This window comes from Heterodontus francisci, chromosome 20 (assembly GCF_036365525.1).
Source record: "Heterodontus francisci isolate sHetFra1 chromosome 20, sHetFra1.hap1, whole genome shotgun sequence".
NCBI classification, from domain to species: domain Eukaryota; kingdom Metazoa; phylum Chordata; class Chondrichthyes; order Heterodontiformes; family Heterodontidae; genus Heterodontus; species Heterodontus francisci.
This window is the reverse complement of record NC_090390.1, coordinates 57,021,952-57,041,544: the sequence shown is the minus strand read 5'-3', so window position 1 is coordinate 57,041,544 and position 19,593 is coordinate 57,021,952. Positions and strand designations below refer to the sequence as shown.

Sequence of the window (19,593 nt, the reverse complement as noted above, 5' to 3'; positions counted from 1 at the left end):
ACTGGCTGAGGTGGAAGAAGAGGTAGATGACGGTGCACCCTCTGGGGCATTGGCTTCTTTATCCTCCCCAGAGGAGTCTTGGGCTATGTGGCATTCCATGATTTGAGTGCGGGCACCTGCAGTGGAGACAGAAACAGAGGCACTTTAAGCATCTAATTCAACGAGTTCACACAATTTCCTTTTGTGTCCACATATAGCTGCAAGCCACATCATCCTTACATCTTGTGCTCCTGCCTCGCCATCTCTGCTCGCCCTGCCTGCCTCATCTCTGAGGATCTCTGACACCTCCTCCTCAGCTGTGGTCAGCAACCTGAAGTCAGGGACCCTTTCTTCCATTCTATCACACTCTTGCTGGTTGTGGGTGCATTTATCCTGCAGGAGAAGTACAGATTTAATGACATGGCAAATAATGCATCACAACCATTGCATAAATGCATCAACATCACTCATTCTGCAGTGGCTTTCGCACAGCACATCCATCAAATAAACAAGGCCAATCTTCATCTTGCCACAAATCATGTGGCAAATGGCACCAAAGCTGCTCACACATTCCACTGCATTCCTTGTGTACCCTCTGCCTTAAAGACACAGAGCCATGGAAGAAAACAATGGAGCTGCTTCGCCAGGCCCATTTACCTGCGCCGATCTCAGCAAGTCATTGACACACTTGCGGCACTGCACCCATGTTCCACGTGTCACCCCATGGTTCGAGATCTCCTCTGCTACCTCCATCCAGGCCGCCTCGGTGAGGCGGGAGGGTCTTCGCACTCCATCTACAGGGAAGTGGACCTCCCGCCTTTCCCGAACGGCCTGGAGGAGAATCTGCAGAGACATATCACTGAACTGTGGGGCGGGGCGCTGCCTGCTGGCTGCCATTTGATTCACCTTGGCTGCAGGTAAAATAAATGATGTGAAGTTGGTGATGACTTTCAAAAAATAAGGGAGGCAAAAACATTTTGTATTAAGTAAAAGCTTCAATTTAGGTTAATCTGAAGATACTTACATGAAAGGAAGGCTGCTGATCCTTGAGGCTGCAAGCACAGAATGTTTTATATCTGTGGCGATCATGGTACTTGGGGCAGTGATGGCGGGTTCCACAAATGAAAGGCTGCCCCTGCTGCAGGATCCCATGTGTCCCCCGTGCCTGTTGCTGCACAATTAATTTACATATAAAATTGCATGTGAAAGGGGAAATGCAGGGGAAGCACAAGTTACACCAACTTCCGGGCCTGCCGTCGGGAACATGCGGGACTCCTAAAATTCTGGCTCAATTAGTCCCTATTTCCATACTGCTGTGGATGTTTCTGGTTCAAGTATTTATCCAATTCCTTCTTGAAAGTTATTATTGAACCTGCTTCCACCGCCCTTTCAGGCAATACATTCCCGATCATAACAACTTGCTGCATAAAAAAATTTCTCCTCATCTCACCTCTGCTTCTTTTGCCAATTACCCGAAATCTTTGTGCTCTGGTTACTGAGCTTTCTGCCTCTGGAAACTGTTTCTCCTTATTTACTCTATCAAAACCCTTACTGATTTTGAACACCTCTATTAAATCTCCCTTAACCTTCTCTGCTGTGAGGAGAACTAACTCAGCTTCTCTAGTCTCTCCATGTAACTGATCTGCAGTATTAAATTAATACACAAATGAAAAGTCATTAGTAATTACAAATTTCCTTAAAAAAAATCGTGATCAATGTCTTTAAAGTCATTCTTCAAAATAATTTCTTGGTCAAGATTAACTTAGCAATTAATGGGGTGAGAATTAGTTGGAATGCATTACTTATGTATATTACAAATGTCACTTCATTCCAGAAATGCCAAGAATTTCAGTAGCTGCAGTAAGGCTGATTTTGTAAAGTTGATCGAGAGAGGAGGAGGAATATGTCTTCAAAATGAACCTAACCCAGAAGATCAGTATTCCCTACCTTCCTGTGGCAATAATTTTGTTGATGAAGGAGAGGAATGTGACTGCGGTACACCACAGGTTAAACATCAAGCCTCATTATATTTTTTCAATTCATTTTTAGAAACCTCTTATTTTAGCAACTTCAAATCACATGACAAAATAGAAGCTCTTTTAATTTTAATTCTTCCAACACTTTCCTGGCCAGCCTTCCATTCTTGACCCTTCATAAACTTAAACTCATCCAAAACTCTGCTCTCCTCCTACATTCCTCACCCAGTTTCTTGGTGACCGACATTGGATCCCAGTCCCCAACACACCAAATTTTAAATCTTATTTGTAAACCTCTTCATGGCCTCATCTCCACACCCCCCAGTTCTGCAACCTTCTTCAGTCTTACAAATCTCTTTCTCCCCCAAACTCTCCCTTCCTCTGACTCGAACCTCTTGGAAATTCCCTCCTCCTTTGTCTCACTCCAGGCAACTGTGGCTTATAGAGTCATAGAGAGATACAGCACCGAAACAGGCCCTTCGGCCCACCGAGTCTGTGCCGACCATCAACCACCCATTTATACTAATCCTACATTAATCCCAAATTTCCTACCACATCCCCACCTTCCCCTACCACTTACCTACACTAGGGGCAATTTACAATGGCCAATTTACTTATTAACCTGCAAGTCTTTGGCTGTGGGAGGAAATTGGAGCACCCAGCAGAAACGCACGTGGTCACAGGGAGAACTTGCAAACTCTGCACAGGCAGTACCCAAAACCAAACCCAGGTCGCTGGAGCTGTAAGGCTGCAGTGCTAACCATTGCGCTGTCCGGCTTAAGTCGCCAAGGCCTAGGGAATTCCCTCCCTAAACTTCTCTGCCTTCCCATCTGCTCTCCTCCTTTAAACCCATCTTTGAAACCCGTCCCTTTGGCCAAGGTTTTGGGTCATCCCATTTAATATCTTCATCTCTTTTTCTTGAGCTTCTGTGAAGACTCATGGGACATTTTCTATGTCAAAGACACTATATAAATACAAGCTGTTGTTGTCAATGAGACAGTGGACAGAACCTTATGATGATTGGCAACTGAATGGGCCAATCATCAAGAAATAACATTGAGCACTAGTACCTTGTCAAATCATCAAAAGAGAGGTTAAACTGATAGCTCAACCAATCAAACAGAGCACGCAATTAAATATAAAACTGCATGTTTTTCATACCTTAACTGATGATATTTTTAATAGATGAAATTACAATTGTGTAATTTGATTGGCGGTGTTTGCTTGTTTCTCCACTGCTGCAGTATTATATTTGAGAGTTATATGGTATGTGCAGTGACTCCATTGCAGAGTTAAAGAAAACATTGTTAAACCCAAGCACACAAATGGGATTTACAACTAGTTCACACTTTAGGAACTTTATTAAGTTAATCTGTTCATGTTATGTTACAATTTCTTTTCTTTTCTCTAGAAATGTAGTAACCCTTGTTGTAATGCGGCTACTTGTACACTAACATCAGGGTCACAATGTGCATATGGGAAGTGCTGTGAGAACTGCAAAGTAAGTAAAGCAGATCTGCTGTAAAGGTAGCAGGCTCAGATTTGTAAAGTTACTATAGAAAACTATGTTTTACATTTTGATGGATGGACACTTAGAATAAGGCACTCACCAGATTCTCCTCACTGCCACAACTCTCTTCCATCACAATCCATTTACGTACAACATCACAGAAAAATTACAACAGTGCAATTAAATTCACACTTCCTTTAATAAAACATGTTTCCCAATATAGGAGGCCCATGAACACCTGCAACGAGGAAAGACATTTTGAGTACAAGTCTTCGTAAGCATTTCTTTTATTGTTTCAGATTTCCAGCATTGGCAGCTTTTCTTCTTTATATTTCCCACTATATAGTAATGCTACTTTAACCTATCAGGCTTTGAACTATTTCCTTGTCATATCAATCGCTCTGCTTTTCACTGTAAATTTTCAAATTTCAATATTCCTGTTGTAGAGATAATCAAAGGATATATTTCCAGTCGCCAGTGTTGGTCACTTTATTATTCTTGGGAAATTCAAAGCAATATATGACTTGATCTTCTCTTAATTCTGAAATGTATGCACCACATGCTGGGCTGTTTTTCCTGACATTCCTTTTCATTATGCTTTGTGTTGTTTCTCATTAGCAGAAAAAAAATTATACAGAAACTGGATTTTCCTTCAGGATTAGTATTGGTGAGTCAAGGGGCTGCTTTGCCTACCAGACTAAACTCGCCATGACCCCAGGTCATCTTCCTGAATTGGAATCAATCTCATGCACAGGGCATATTCCCAACAGTATCTCAGCTTTGCAGAGGGAGTCCCTCACTGCCAGGGAGGTAATTCTTGTGTTAATGCAACAGAGCACTCCCTGTAGCAGTGCACATTTTCAGGTACCTCAAGCCCTGTAAATACTTACAAATGTAGCGATTTTGATAGCTCTGAATGACGCCTGCCAAATGTTGGAGGGCACATGAGAGAGAGAATTAGCCAAACAAGGTCCTGTCCTTCCTTCTAAAGTTTGCATTCAATCAACTGCTAATGTTTCTGTGCTACCTTCCTGATACTAGGTTTGCTGTGTGTCAGTACTGAGGGGTGGGGGGCGGGGGGCAAGACTGGGAAGTAAGCTGATGGCTGAGGCTTCGACCTCTCATTATTTAAATGTGACAGGGTGGTCAAAGAGTAGGGAGCCAACATTCTTACTAATGAAGATGGGGAGAAAACTTTAGAGGCTAAAATCAAGGGCGGGGTTTTGGCATTATACCACCCTGCATCATTTTTCATGGTAAAGTACTCCAGTGCTACCTAAGACTGCGTGGCTTATCCCAGAGGACAATCTAGACACAAACGTTTATGCAGTAAAAAGCAAATAAATAGAGTTAGCCAAATAACTTTATAGAATAACAAGACTAATATAGAGCAACAACCTGCAACTTTCCAGAAAGATTGGCCAGGATGTTTGCCACAACGGCTGAGGTCCTGTCACCAGGGGTGAAAGCAGAGGCGACCCTGCTTTAGCCGGCGATGGGAGCCAGAAAGGTATCTTCCCGGCAGTGGCCAATTAACTTGCTGCCACTGAGGCTGCCGTCCCTATTAAGGATGACAGCCCACCCCCCCAGAGCTGTTGGCCCATTCAGAGGGCTGGCAGCTCAGCAACAATGGCCGAGGCACCCTCGAAAAGGGGAATGTATTCTTGCGGGACACCAGGGCTGCGCAGGCTAGCCCCAGCGGTCAGGAGATGGGAGGTCACGAGGAACAGATGGTGCGTTGCCGTGGGAACAGCAGGCCCCTCTGTGGGCCATGGAGTGCCCAAAAAGGAGGGCACCCCACTCCCCCCCGGAGCCTGCCGGGAGGCTGCCAGGTTTCACTGAACGGCTCCCCACCTGCTGAAATGAGTAGTGGAGTTCTCTATCTGCGCTATCACCTCCAGTAGGTACTACTTGGCACAGTCCCCAAAGACTGCACAAGGCTCAGAAAGCATCCCCTTTTTTAAAAAAAGCAGTATTGTAAGGTCCAAATCCCCAGTCTTAGCCGACTCAGTCTTAGCTGGGCTGCTCCCCTTGGACAGCACCAGATGCTCTTGCATATTAGTGTTCTGTCCCCGCCCACTGTGCTCCTCTGTACTTCACAATTTAAATCCTCCAGGGTGGATATATTTGGTGCTTGGGAGAAATAGAGTGACTGGTATTATATTCTCTATGGGGCTTAATTCAGCTTCCTCTGGCACACCTCGCTAATGAGAAGGGGAAGAGAAATTACAACGGTCTCCTTATAAGAAGCTTCTTTTTTTTAGAGATACAGCACTGAAACAGGCCCTTCGGCCCACCGAGTCTGTGCCGACCATCAACCACCCATTTATACTAATCCTACACTAATCCCATATTCCTACCGCATCCCTACCTGTCCCTATATTTCCCTACCACCTACCTATACTAGGGGCAATTTATAATGGCCAATTTACCTATCAACCTACAAGTCTTTTGGCTTGTGGGAGGAAACCGGAGCACCCGGAGGAAACCCACGCAGACACAGGGAGAACTTGCAAACTCCACACAGGCAGCACCCGGAATTGAACCCGGGTCGCTGGAGCTGTGAGGCTGCAGTGCTAACCACTGCGCCACTGTGCCACCCAAAATGTCGCACCACTGTGCCACCAAGCCTTGACGTCTAGCTTCTAATAAAAGAAGTGGCATGGCAAAGTGCCTCAGTAAATGATTTGTTTCCAGCAAGCGAATGGAAGAAGAAAATGAGGAAAAAGAGCACGAAGAAAGTAATAACCACAAACCCTGAGCCGGTCTTTTTCCTTCGACTTCTCCCCCATCTCCAGCCTCATCCATGACTTCTCTCGCCATGATTTGCAGGGGTTTCTCCTCATACAGGTTTAATGTACAAATGTTAGGGAGTCCTTTATATGTTCTCTCTCTTTTGCTGGAGACTACATTCTGCTGTAACCAGAATAGAAAAAATGGGAGGTTGCAATTGTCATGATATATAGTGATACCTAAGTGTCAGAATGCAGCTCACAATGGGTGTTATAACATGTATGTGCATCATCCAGCTACATTACATACTATTACATACTTTACCCTGAATGAATGTTATAATGTGAGTGAGGGAACACTTCCAAGAGAAAGCTGGCGATGTGAGGTGTGCTATATACGTAATTGGCTTTCAAGGCAAGCATTGAAAGTAATTTAACCATGTGGGCGGTAGGCAATTTTAAGTGTCATTGGTGCTTAATACAGTGAAATAATGGAAGCAAGGATTTGCTTACCTAGGCTGTCTGGTAAAGCCATTAAAATTCTGCCTACATTGCCTCCTTGTATACATTATGTTGTTCCTGATTTCTATGCTGATTGCCATCTCCTACCTCTCTTGTTGGGCAGCTTGCCCATGGGTCTTGCTCTGCTTCATTTTCATTGTGAAAATGAGGTATTATGAGACTTGCTGAACTGCTTGCAGACATGCTTGCAAAAAGAAGGGTGCTGCATTGCCTAATACCTGCCCCCTTAGCTGCATCAGGCCTTTAAACTATGTAGCAGCCTGACTTACCACCCAGCGGTGGACAAGCTCTGAATCACAGAGCTCCCAGAGTTTATGCAAGTAATACTGGAACTGGAAGTGTACATGAAGTTGGTGCAGTACAGGTTTGATAGGTGTTCTGCTCATACCACCCACTTACCTACATTTGACTCACACCACATTGGAAATTCCAAGCCTAAGTGATAGAAGATGGTAAATTGTTTCTTTCCCATACCCAGGATGTTGCCTGGAATGGAGAATAAGTCTTACGAGGAAAGGCTGAACATTCTAGGCCTCTTCTCATTAGAAAGGAGAAGGATGAGGGGTGACATGATAGAGGTTTATAAGATGATCAGGGGAATAGATAGGGTAGACAGTCAGAAACTTTTTCCCCGGGTGGAGCAAAGCGTTACAAGGGGTCATAAATTTAAGGTGAAGGGTGGGAGATATAAGGGGGATGTCAGGGGAAGGTTCTTTACCCAGAGAGTGGTCGAGGCATGGAATGCCTTGCCCGGGGAAGTTGTTGAGTCAGAAACTTTAGGGACTTTCAAAAGGCTTTTGGATAGGTATATGGATAAAGGAGAATGATGGGGTATAGATTAAATTGTCCTTGACAGAGGACAAAGGATCGGCACAACATTGTGGGCCGAAGGGCCTGTTCTGTGCTGTATGTTCTATGTTCTATGTTCTATGTTCATACCAAAAAAAAGCAAATGTAAATAGACCTGTTTTCTGGCAATTTGTTGCTTTAACATTACTCTAAAATCCTACATAGTCTGTTCTATTTAGAATCATAGAGTCGTACAGCATAGAAACAGGCCCTTCGGCCCACCACATCCATGCCGACTATAATGTCTATCTATACTAATCCCACCTACCTGCATTAATTCCATATCCCTCTATGCCTTGCTCATTCAAGTACCTGTCCAGATGCCTCTTAAATGTCGCTACTGTTCCTGCCTCCACCACCTCCTCAGGCAGCTCATTCCAGATACCCACTATTCTTTGTGTGAAAAATGTACCCCTTTGATCCCCTTTAAACCTCCTCCCTCTCACCTGCCCTCTAGTTTTAGTCACCCCTAGCATGGGAAACATACTCTGGCTGTCTACCCTATCTATGCCTCTCATAATTTTATATACCTCTATCATGTCCCCTCTCAGCCTCCTTCGCTCCAGGGAAAACAGACCCAGCCTATCCAATCTCTCTTTATAACTCAAGCCCTCCAAACCAGGCAACATCTTTGTGAATCTTTTCTGCACCCTCTTTAGCTTAATCACATCTTTCCTGTAGTACGGCGACCAGAACTGCACACAGTACTCCAAATGCGGCCTAACCAACGTATGTGCAACTGTAACATGACGTCCCAACTCTTGTACTCAATGCCTCGGCCGATGAAGGCATGCCATACGTCTTCTTCACCACCCTGTCTACCTGTGTTGCCACTTTCAGGGAACTATGTACTTTCACCCCAAGGTCTCTCTGCTCAAGAACACTCCCCAGGGCCCTGCCATTCACTGTATATGTCCTGCCCTGGTTTAACGTCCCAAAATGCATCACTTCACGCTTGTCTGCATTAAATTCCATTTGCCAATCCCTTGCCCACTTTCCCAGTTAATCTATATCCTGTTGTAACCTTAGACAACCTTCTTCACTGTCCACTATACCACCAATTTTGGTGTCATCTGCAAACTTACTAATCATGCCCCTTACATTCACATCCAAGTCATTAATATATATGACAAACAACAGAGGGCCCAGCACCGATCCCTGCGGCACACCACTGGTCACCGGCCTCCAATCTGAAAAACAACCCTCCACTACCCCCCTCTGCCTCCTATCACCAAGCCAATTTTGTATCCAATTTGCTAGCTCACCCTGGATCCCATGTGTTTGAACCTTCTGGACTAGCCTACCATGCGGGACCTTGTCAAAGGCATTGCTAAAGTCCATGTAGACAACGTCCATCGCCCTGCCCTCGTCAATCCTCTTGGTTACCTCCTCGAAAAACTCAATCAAATTCGTGATACATGATTTCCCACTCACAAAGCCATGCTGACTATCCCTAATCAGACCATGCCTTTCCAGATGCATATAAATCCTGTCTCTCAGAATCCCTTCCAATAACTTCCCCACCACTGATGTAAGGCTCACTGGCCTGTAGTTCCCTGGTTTATCCCTGCTACCCTTCTTAAATAAAGGCACAACATTAGCTATCCTCCACTCTTCCGGTACCTCACCCGTGGCTAATGATGATACAAAAATCTCCTCCCTTGCTTCCCCTAGCATCCTAGGATACACCTGGTCAGGCCCTGGGGATTTATCCACCTTAATGCGCTTCAAAACCTCCAACACCTCCTCCTTTGTAATGTTGATATGCTCCAGGATATCGGTGTTCCCTCCCTTGAACTCACTAGCTTCCATGACTTTCTCCATAGTAAATATGGATGATTAATATACATTTAAGACCTCGCCCATTTCCCGTGGCTCCACACATAGATTGCCACACTGATCCTTAAGGGGACCTACTCTCTCCCTAGCTACCCTTTTACTCTTAATATACTTATAGAATCTTTTAGGATTCTCCTTTATCTTATCTGCCAGGGAAATCTCATGGCCCATTTTCACCCTCCCAATTGCCTTCTTAAGTGTAGTCCTACATCCCCTATACTCCTCGAGGGACTCGCTCAATCCCAGCTGCCTATAGCTGACGTATGCCTCCTTCTTTGTCCTGACCAGACCCTCAATATTTCTTCAATTAATCAGCACTATTAATTTGCTGAAAGATCATGAACAAAAATGTATATTTTTTAAAAATACTGAACAAACATCTACATTAATAAACATCGACTCATTCTCAGCCTTGATATTATTCCATGTAGTTCCATTCTGCAGGAACTTTATGCAGAGGAGCAATGAATGTCTGTGACCTCCCAGAGTACTGCAATGGCTCTTCACACTTATGTCAGCCTGATGTCTTTATCCAAAATGGTTATCCATGTGCAAATGGTACAACATACTGCTATGAAGGTTTGTGTCAGACCTACGATGCACAATGCCAGGCACTCTTTGGCTCTAGTGAGTATAACAGTTATCATTACTAAAGATCTCAGAAAGTACATTCTCTTCAAATTAGTATAAAGACTTTTCAAATTTATTAAAGGTTCTTATTTCAAAAATATTCATACTTTATGTCAAAATAAAAATGTAATAATAATCTAAAGTCTTGGGGCTGAAAACCCCCCACAGAAAAGACCCAATACTAACCTTCTGAGGCAATAAATGTGACCTTGCCAGCATCGCTCAAATCCCATGGGTAAACAAAGAAAATCCCCACAGACCCTTTTGAGGAAACAGATATGCAACAGGGGTTGGATTTCACCTGCTGTTTCCCCCTGCCACTGTTAATCATCTAACCATTGTATTACACCTCCAATGTCTGAATCATTTTGATGCAAAAAAACCAGTAAATATTGAGAGTTTTTCACATGTTTATTAGATTGCAGAAAGCATTATTCCACAGACTAATAACATTGTCCCTGTGATATATTAACAGCTTCACAGCGTGCACCAACTGAATGTTTTCAACATGCAAACCTACAAGGGGATAGGTTCGGAAACTGCGGATTTGAAAAGGGGGCATTCAAGAAATGTCTCCTTAGGTATGTAATTGTATATAAAACAATTAAATGCAAAAACATATCACCCTGACATTTTTTTAAACCTGAGAAGTTGCCTTGTTATCTTCCCCCTTTCAGTGATGCTGGATGTGGTAAAATTCAGTGCATAAAAGTGACAGAGAAACCTTTTGGTGTTGATACAAGCACTTCGAATATTCTTGGTATTGAATGTGTGAACGCTGACTTTCATGTGGGTACAGATGTCACCGATCCTTCTTATGTGAACACAGGCACTGGCTGCGGCAATGGCAAGGTAATAGTGAGCCACTACACAGTAATATAATGAAGAGGCAATGATCAGAGATCCTATGAGATTTGAAGCGTCAGGTTACGGACTGAATGTTTTGACATTCCGTAACCTGACCCTTCAAATCTCATGTTTTGACATTCAGTAAGCTACTGCTGGAAATGCTGTTCATATCACGAATTATTCAACAACTTTTCACTGCTACATTTTCCTATCATTACTCCCTCCATGGAAGTTGCATGGCTCCTGGAAGTTATGATGAATTTAATGGTCATGCCCAGACTGTCATTTCCAGCCATTAATATTTATTAGCCAGACCTGTCAAGTCTAGGGAAATGTTCAGCATAATTTGTTTTCATGCCTGTGTATTGCACATAAGTAATGACAATGGAATCCATGACTCTCTATTCCCATTTTCCTTGTATATGTGTATAGTTTTTCTCGTACTCTCCCTTGGTCTCTCTATCCTTGATCTCATGCTGCCTCTTTGTCCCTTGCCCTCCTGCAGCACCACCGTCCATTTTGTTTGCCTCAGGCTAGTTACTCATCACCTTCTTGAAACACGCCTTCTGACCCCATCCTCATACCAACCCTTAAAGCCACTCCCTACACTTGTTTGCTAAAATAAACTGGTGGTGATTTTCAAATGCCAGTGTACCATTTCTATCCTAAACGATGTTTGGCCTGCAGTTGAAAATCGAGGGCTGTTTAGCCACGCTATTTATTGGTGCTCAAGGCCCATCTGATGCAATTGACAGGTGACCTGTAAATAGGAGAGCAACCCATTATGCTTTCATATGCAAATCAGGGCCCTGGAGGAGTTGCAGACCCCTGATTACAAAGTTTGGGTACAATTGGGTAGAGAGCATGCATGCTCCATCTCTTTGAACCGAGTGGAGCCCAACCATCAGCTCTTAAAGAAATTGCTGGAGGCCACAAAATGGCCCACAAGGGAAGTTTGACCCACTGCCAGCCCCTCCACCCCCTCCCCCCACCCAGGATTATATCCCCATCCCCATGACAAACAGAACTGACCTGCCAGCAAGCTCAGGTTGGCAGTCAGCCCAGATTCAGCTCTCCCACAACTGGTGAGCTGCAGCAGGGTACCCATTTGGCACCTGCAGTTCGCCAGCAACTTTTAAATGAGGCCTGAATCAAAAATGGAACTCTCGATGCTAGCTTTGGATGGGTGATATGCGCAGTCGGCAGATTTTTCTCCCATTTTGAACAGATGTTGAAATCCCCCTCACCTCCCAACTGTATACTATTCTCATTTCTATTGGTGTTCAATATTTAAATATTATAAATTAATATCATTTAAAAAAAGGTCTCCTTGAAACTCAAGCCTCCCAGTTTCAACTCTTCAGCCTTTTATTTCTCTTGCAATTGTAGTTTTGAATTTTCATTATTTGTAGTTTACCAATTGCCTGCAGAGCTATATCGCCACTTGGTAAAATGTGCCTGCCACTGGCCTGCAAAGCTTTTGTGCATATGGAGGTACTGTTAGTGGGATTTTCCTAGATTTATGGGACAAGATCTGTGAAAGTGGAAGAGTTTTGAATGAGTTAAAATCACACCCATGCAGAATGATGCATTCCAAAAGTGCAGAATGGAGCATATTTATTAATACAGGCATACAGTACAAAAGCAAGAACTTTATGATGAAACTTTATAAAACACTGGTTTGATCTTCACTGGAGTATTGTGTCCAATTCCGGGCACCACACTTTAGGAAGGATGTGAAGGCATTAGAGAGGATGCAGAAAATATTTATGAGAATGGTTCCAGGGGGCTATTCTCTTTAGAGAAGTGAAAGTTGAGGAGATTTTTTTTAATTCATTCATGGGATGTGGGCGACGCTGGCCAGGCCAGCATTTATTGCCCATCCCTAATTGCCCTTGAGAAGGTGGTGGTGAGCTGCCTTCTTGAACCACTGCAGTCCATGTGGGGTAGGTACACCCACAGTGCTGTTAGGCAGGGAGTTCCAGGATTTTGACCCAGCGACAGCGAAGGAATGGCAATATAGTTCCAAGTCAGGATGGTATGTGACTTGGAGGGGAACTTGCAGGTGGTGGTGTTGCCATGTATTTGCTGCCCTTGTCCTTCTAGTTGGTAGAGGTCGCGGGTTTGGAAGGTGCTGTCTAAGGAGCCTTGGTGCATTGCTGCAGTGCATCTTGTAGATGGTACACACTGCTGCCACTGTGCGTTGGTGGTGGAGGGAGTGAATGTTTGTGGATGGGGTGCCAATCAAGTGGGCTGCTTTGTCCTGGATGGTGTCGAGCTTCTGGAGTGTTGTTGGAGCTGCACCCATCCAGGCAAGTGGACGGTATTCCATCACACTCCTGACTTGTGCCTTGTAGATCGTGGACAGGCTTTGGGGAGTCAGGAGGTGAGTTACTCGCCTCAGGATTCCTAGCCTCTGACCTGCTCTTGTAGCCACGGTATTTATATGGCTACTCCAGTTCAGTTTCTGGTCAATGGTAACCCCCAGGATGTTGATAGTGGGGGATTCAACGAGGGTAATGCTGTTGAATGTCAAGGGGAGATGGTTAGATTCTCTCTTGTTGGAGATTGTCATTGCCTGACACTTGTGTGGCGCGAATGTTACTTGCCACTTATCAGCCCAAGCCTGGATATTGTCCAGGTCTTGCTGCATTTCTACACAGACTGCTTCAGTATCTGAGCAGTCACGAATGGTGCTGAACACTGTGCAATCATCCGCGAACATCCCCACTTCTGACCTTATGGTTGAAGGAAGGTCATTCATGAAGCAGCTGAAGATGGTTGGGCCTAGGACACTACCCTGAGGAACTCCTGCAGTGATGTCCTGGAGCTCAGATGATTAACCTCCAACAACCACAACCATCTTCCTTTGCGCTAGGTATGACTCCAGCCAGCGGAGGGTTTTCCCCGATTCTCATTGACCTCAGTTTTGCGAGGGCTCCTTGATGCCATACTTGGTCAAATGCTGCCTTGATGTCAAGGGCAGTCACTCTCACCTCACCTTACAATTTCAGCTCTTTTGTCCATGTTTGAACCAAGGCTGTAATGAGGTCAGGAGCTGAGTGGCCCTGGCAGAACCCAAATTGAGCGTCACTGAGCAGGTTATTGCTAAGCAAGTGCCGCTTGATGGCATTGTTGATGACACCTTCCATCACTTTACTGATGATAGAGAGTAGGCTGATGGGGCGGTAACTGGCCAGGTTGGATTTGTCCTGCTTTTTGTGTACAGGACATACCTGGGCAATTTTCCACATTGCAGGGTAGATGCCAGTGTTGTAGCTGTACTGGAACAGCTTGGTTAGGGGCACAGCAAGTTCTGGAGCACAGGTCTTCAGTACTATTGCCGGACTATTGTCAGGGCCCATAGCTTTTGCAGTGTCCAGTGCCTTCAGTCGTTTCTTGATATCACGCGGAGTGAATCGAATTGGCTGAAGTCTGGCATCTGTGATGCTGGGGACTTCAGGAGGTGGCCGAGATGGATCAACAACTCGGCACTTCTGGCTGAAGATTGTTGCAAATGCTTCAGCCTTATCTTTCGCACTGATGTGCTGGGCTCCCCCATCATTGAGGATGGGGATATTTGTGGAGCCACCTCCTCCAGTTAGTTGTTTAATTGTCCACCACCATTCACGGCTGGATGTGGCAGGACTGCAGAGCTTAGATCTGATCTGTTGGTTATGGGATCGCTTAGCTCTGTCTATCGCATGCTGCTTACGCAGTTTGGCACGCAGATAGTCCTGTCTTGTAGCTTCACCAGCTTGACACCTCATTTTGAGGTATGCCTGGTGCTGCTCCTGGCATGCCCTCCTGCACTCTTCATTGAACCAGGGTTGGTCTCCTGGCTTGATGGTAATGGTAGAGTGGGGGATATGCCGGGCCATGAGGTTACAGATTGTGGTTGAGTACAATTCTGCTGCTGCTGATGGCCCACAGCGCCTCATGGATGCCTAGTTTTGCATTGCTAGATCTGTTCGAAATCTATCCCATTTAGCACGGTGATAGTGCCACACAACATGATGGACGATATCGTCAATGTGAAGGCGGGCCTTCGTCTCCACAAGGACTGTGCGGTGGTCACTCCTACCAATACAGTCATGGACAGAAGCATCTGCAGCAGGCAGATTGGTAAGGACGAGGTCAAGTATGTTTTTCCCTCGTGTTGGTTCCCCCACCACCTGCCGCAGACCCAGTCTAGCAGCTATGTCCTTTAGGGATCGGTCAGTAGTGGTGCTACCGAGCCACTCTTGGTGATGGACATTGAAGTCCCCCACCCAGAGTACATTTTGTGCCCTTGCCACCCTCAGTGCTTCCTCCAAGTGGTGTTCAACATGGTGGAGTACTGAGTCATCAGCTGAGGGAGGGCAGTAGGTGGTAATCAGTAGGAGGTTACCTTGCCCATGTTTGATCTGATGCCATGAGACTTCATGGGGTCCGGAGTTGATGTTGAGGACTCCCAGAGCAACTCCCTCCCTACTGTATACCACTGTGCCACCACCTCTGCTGGGTCTGTCCTGCCGGTGGGACAGGACATACCCAGGGATAGTGATTGCAGTGTCTGGGACATTGTAAGGTATGATTCCGTGAGTATGACTATGTCAGGTTGTTGCTTGACTAGTCTGTGGGACAGCTCTCCCAACTTTGGCACAAGCCCCCAGATGTTAGTAAGGAGGACTTTGCAGGGTTGACAGGGCTGTGTTTGCCGTTGTCATTTCCGGTGCCTAGGTCGATGCCAGGTGGTCCGTCCGGTTTCATTCCTTTTTATTAACTTCGCAGCGGTTAGGTACAACTGAGTGGCTCGCTAGGCCATTTCAGAGGGCATGCAAGAGTTAACCACATTGCTGTGGGTCTGGAGTCATATGTCAGCCAGACCAGGTAAGGACAGCAGATTTCCTTCCCTAAAGGACATTAGTGAACCAGATGGGTTTTTACAACAATCGACAATGGTTTCATGGCCATCATTAGACTAGCTTTTTTAATTGCAGATTTATTCATTAAATTCAAATTCCACCTTCTGCTGTGGTGGGATTCGAACCCTGTCCCCAGAGAAATACCCTGGGTCTCTGGGTTACTAGTAATACCACTACGCCATCGCCTAGAAGTGTTCAAAATCATGAGGGGTCTGGACAGACTAGATAGGGAGAAACTTCCCGTTGGCAGAAAGGCCGAGAATCAGAGGACACTGATTTAAGATGAATGGCAAAAGAACCAAAGGCAACTTGGGGACAAACTATTTTTATGCAGCGAATGGTTAGGATCTGGAATGCACTGCCTGAGTGTGTGGTGGAGGCAGATTCAATTGTGGCTTTCAAGTGGGAATTGGATGTTATCTAAAGAGAAAACATTTGTAGAGCTAAGGGGGAGAAGGTGGGGCAGTGGGACTAGCTGAGTTACTCTTGCAGAAAGCTGGCAAAGACACAACAGGCCGAATGGCCGCTTTCTGTGTTGTAACCATTCTATGATTTGATGATTCTATATTAGAGACAGCAGCTCCAGAAATCTACAGTTGCTCTGGTGTATCCACCATAAGGTCAGTGGGAATAAGGATTTAACACCTGGAAACTAGGTCGGGACCCGGATATACCAAAGGTTTTCAGGATGACCTGTTGGGAGGCAGAAGCTCCACAAACCCAAAACATGGCCATCAATTTGAGGAGTATGGGAACTCCAAACCGAAAATTCCTTCTACCCTTGGCCCTCTCAATGGAACTTAGTGTATAGTTGAGGCAGGCGTATTGACCAAACCAATGGCACATATGGGGACCTTCCAGACTGGGATTATGAACAGGCAACCATGGATTTTTCACCATACTTTATTTTTAAAATGGCTCCCTCTGCAAATGGGCTGCAGGGAGCCCTACAGCATCCTTTGAATATCCACATGCTCCCCCACCTCCCCACCCCACCCCACCCCAACACCGATATATTAAACGATGTATTGCTACACAAATGGTACAAGATATTCCAAATTGTAGTATACGCAGTGTAGAAATGAAAAATTTACTGTATGATTATGTGTTATATTTTATTTGTTCTAATTTATTACCTGTATTTTTTTCAGGCCTGCATAAATTTTGCATGCGTGAATGCTAGCAACCTGGGATTTGATTGTGATGTCAAAGAGAAATGTAATAACCATGGTGTAAGAATTATTCTCTTCCTATTCACAATGCGAACCTTACACGGTTGCTGACTCAATGCTTTATCTTTGTTATGAGGGCATAGTGAATTCTGTTTTGCAAAATTAACACTAAGCAAAAGTTGGAATTGATTTATTTCCCAAAAAAGCCAAATTGTTTTATTTATTTGTAGTTTATCAAGGCTATATTGTAGTCCAAGTTATTTTCCTTCGATTATTTTGGGGTAATTAACTGTCTTTGTTACACCAGAGGGAAAAGTAACATATCTGCGACCAGTATCGCACAGGCCTAATGAGCTAAGTTTTATTGTGGTAGTACTACTGTTTGGTAGAGAACTGATGGAATTTTTTCACAAATAAAGCCAGTGGTCCTGGACTAGACTTTGTTGATGGTACTGCTCTGAATAGTAACAATATGTTAGAACGCATGGTGAATTGTAAAAGTCAGTTCAGCACAGGCACATGCATAAATGTAATTAGTAGCAGTACAACAACAGGCTGCCATGACCAAAATATTAGAATGATGGCAATAGGGGAGACAGGTAGATTACCTTTAATAATTCAGTTGCTGTAATCTTTTATTGAGAGGTTCTTTATATCTTTTAGATTTGTAACAGTAACAAGAACTGCCACTGCGATGATGGATGGGCACCGCCTTATTGTGACACCAGTGGTTCTGGAGGAAGCATAGATAGTGGACCCACTCACATAGGTATTTAAAATATAAAGATGCATTGCCGCATATATTTCTCATATATTTGCAGATTAACTGCAATTAAAGTGCACCTATTCTGATAGCTGATGATATACGCCAATAGATTTTGCAAATGATAATATTTTGATTGTTTCTATTATTCTATAAAATAATTTAACTTCAATTACTGAGCATAATTCCCCATTACAATTTGTTCCGTTAATATGGGACACTAAAATCCTTTGTTCACCTTTCCAAATATGTACTTCTTTTTCATTGCTAAGGATTTTGTAAAGAGCATGTCAGTTCCCTTGTACCCTACAGGTCAGTGTGAACCCATTTCTAGGCCCAAGAAATATAAAATAGATTGGAAGTTGGATATGTTTAGTCATGATTTTCAAAACAATTTAATAATGCATGGTCAGTGTGAATTCCCCATTATGTCCTTCACTCATTCTTGTGAAATTTGACAACTTAATGTCCACTAGCAATTAGGTAATCATGCTCAAAACCATTTAACTTAGCACGCTGATTTCTAAAACAATTGCCAACAGTTTAGGCTGTAATTAAATCCAAATGCTGGAAGTGAAGGGCAGATATTGCAGTGTTGGAAAGGGAGGATGTCCTTGAAGGGGCAAGGACAGAATCCATTTGGTTAGAGTTGAAAAGCAAAGCAGGTCTGATCATGTTACTAGGGGTCTCCAAATAGTGAGAGATAAGAGGAGCAAATCCGCAGGGAAATCACAGAGATGTGCAAGAACTGTAGAATGGTGATACTGGGAGACTGGGCAAATATCGATTGGGATAATTTTAGAGTAAAGGATAAAAAGGGGGAGGAATTTCTGAAATGTGTTCAGGAGAACTTCCTTGATCAGTATGTTCTTAGCCTAACTAGAAAGGAGGTACTGCTGGATCTGGTGCTAGGAAATGAGGTGGGCCAAGTGGACCAAGTGTCTGTCAGGGAGCACTTGGGTAAGAGTGATCATTATATCATAAGGTTTAGAGTCGTAATGCAGAAAAGCAAGGAACAAAATAAGTTACAATATCTAGATTGGAAGAGGGCTAATTTCAATGCAATGAGAAGGAATCTAGCCAGGTAGAATGGAACCAAAGACTGACAGGAAGGGATGTATCGAAACAATGAGTTATCTTTGAAGAAGAGATGCTTCAGGTACAGGCTAGGTACATTCCAACTAGGGTGAAAGGTAAGGGAACCAATGACAGGGCTCCTTGGATGATGAGGGAGAATAGAGGTTATGATAAAACAAAAAAGAGGGTGTATGATGCATGTCAGCTGAATTCTTCACGTGCGAACCAGCCCATATAAAAGTTGAGAGGGGAGGTGAAGAGGAAAATTAGACTGGCAAAGAGAGAATATGAGAATAGAATGGCAGTCAACATAAAAGGGAACCTAAAAATCTTCTACCAGCATGTAAGTTGTAAGTGGGTAGTGTTACGACCAGGTGAGACATAGGTCTAGGGTTCCCTTTCAGCCTTCACCTGGTCTTACTGTAACAGGGTTTAATTTTAAACGCATTGTGTTTTAGCTCCCCCTTGGTGAATCCTTGTTCACCGCTTTCCAATTATAAGGCAAAGAAACAAACACAAACAGGTTTTCTTAAGTTTAAAGAAGTTCGAATTTATTAAACTTAAACTCTAATTCGGTTAACGCCTACAAATACACGACGCGCCCACCCTAGCATGCAAACACGATACACATATGCAGATAAGGACAGAAAAGAGCAGAAGAAAATAAAGAGGAAAAGTTTGAGACAATCTCTGAAGAGGGTTATTATTACAGTTCTTCGAACTCACTGTAGAGTCCTTGATTGTAGGTAGATCTTGCTTTTCGTTGGGGCCCAGTATTCTTCTTAAAT

The 19,593-nt window shown here is 44.1% G+C and overlaps 1 protein-coding gene and 1 long non-coding RNA gene across 2 annotated transcripts in view; one reads left to right on the top strand and one right to left on the bottom strand.

Annotated features, from left to right (window-relative positions):
• The window catches only part of LOC137380655 (uncharacterized), a 52,734-nt gene that overhangs the window by 17,743 nt on the left and 15,398 nt on the right, over positions 1-19,593 (bottom strand). Inside the window, exons 2-3 of the long non-coding RNA XR_010977058.1 lie at positions 6,222-6,381; positions 3,566-3,703 (exon numbers count right to left, since the gene is read on the bottom strand). This is a non-coding gene — a long non-coding RNA (uncharacterized lncRNA). The remainder of the gene's footprint in view (positions 1-3,565; positions 3,704-6,221; positions 6,382-19,593) is intronic.
• LOC137380651 (disintegrin and metalloproteinase domain-containing protein 9-like) overlaps positions 1-19,593 on the top strand; it is a 71,451-nt gene that overhangs the window by 42,248 nt on the left and 9,610 nt on the right. The window contains exons 12-18 of the mRNA XM_068052816.1: positions 1,814-1,985; positions 3,367-3,456; positions 9,839-10,034; positions 10,513-10,618; positions 10,715-10,889; positions 16,945-17,025; positions 17,629-17,734. Coding sequence (XP_067908917.1) covers positions 1,814-1,985; positions 3,367-3,456; positions 9,839-10,034; positions 10,513-10,618; positions 10,715-10,889; positions 16,945-17,025; positions 17,629-17,734 — 926 coding nt within the window. The remainder of the gene's footprint in view (positions 1-1,813; positions 1,986-3,366; positions 3,457-9,838; positions 10,035-10,512; positions 10,619-10,714; positions 10,890-16,944; positions 17,026-17,628; positions 17,735-19,593) is intronic.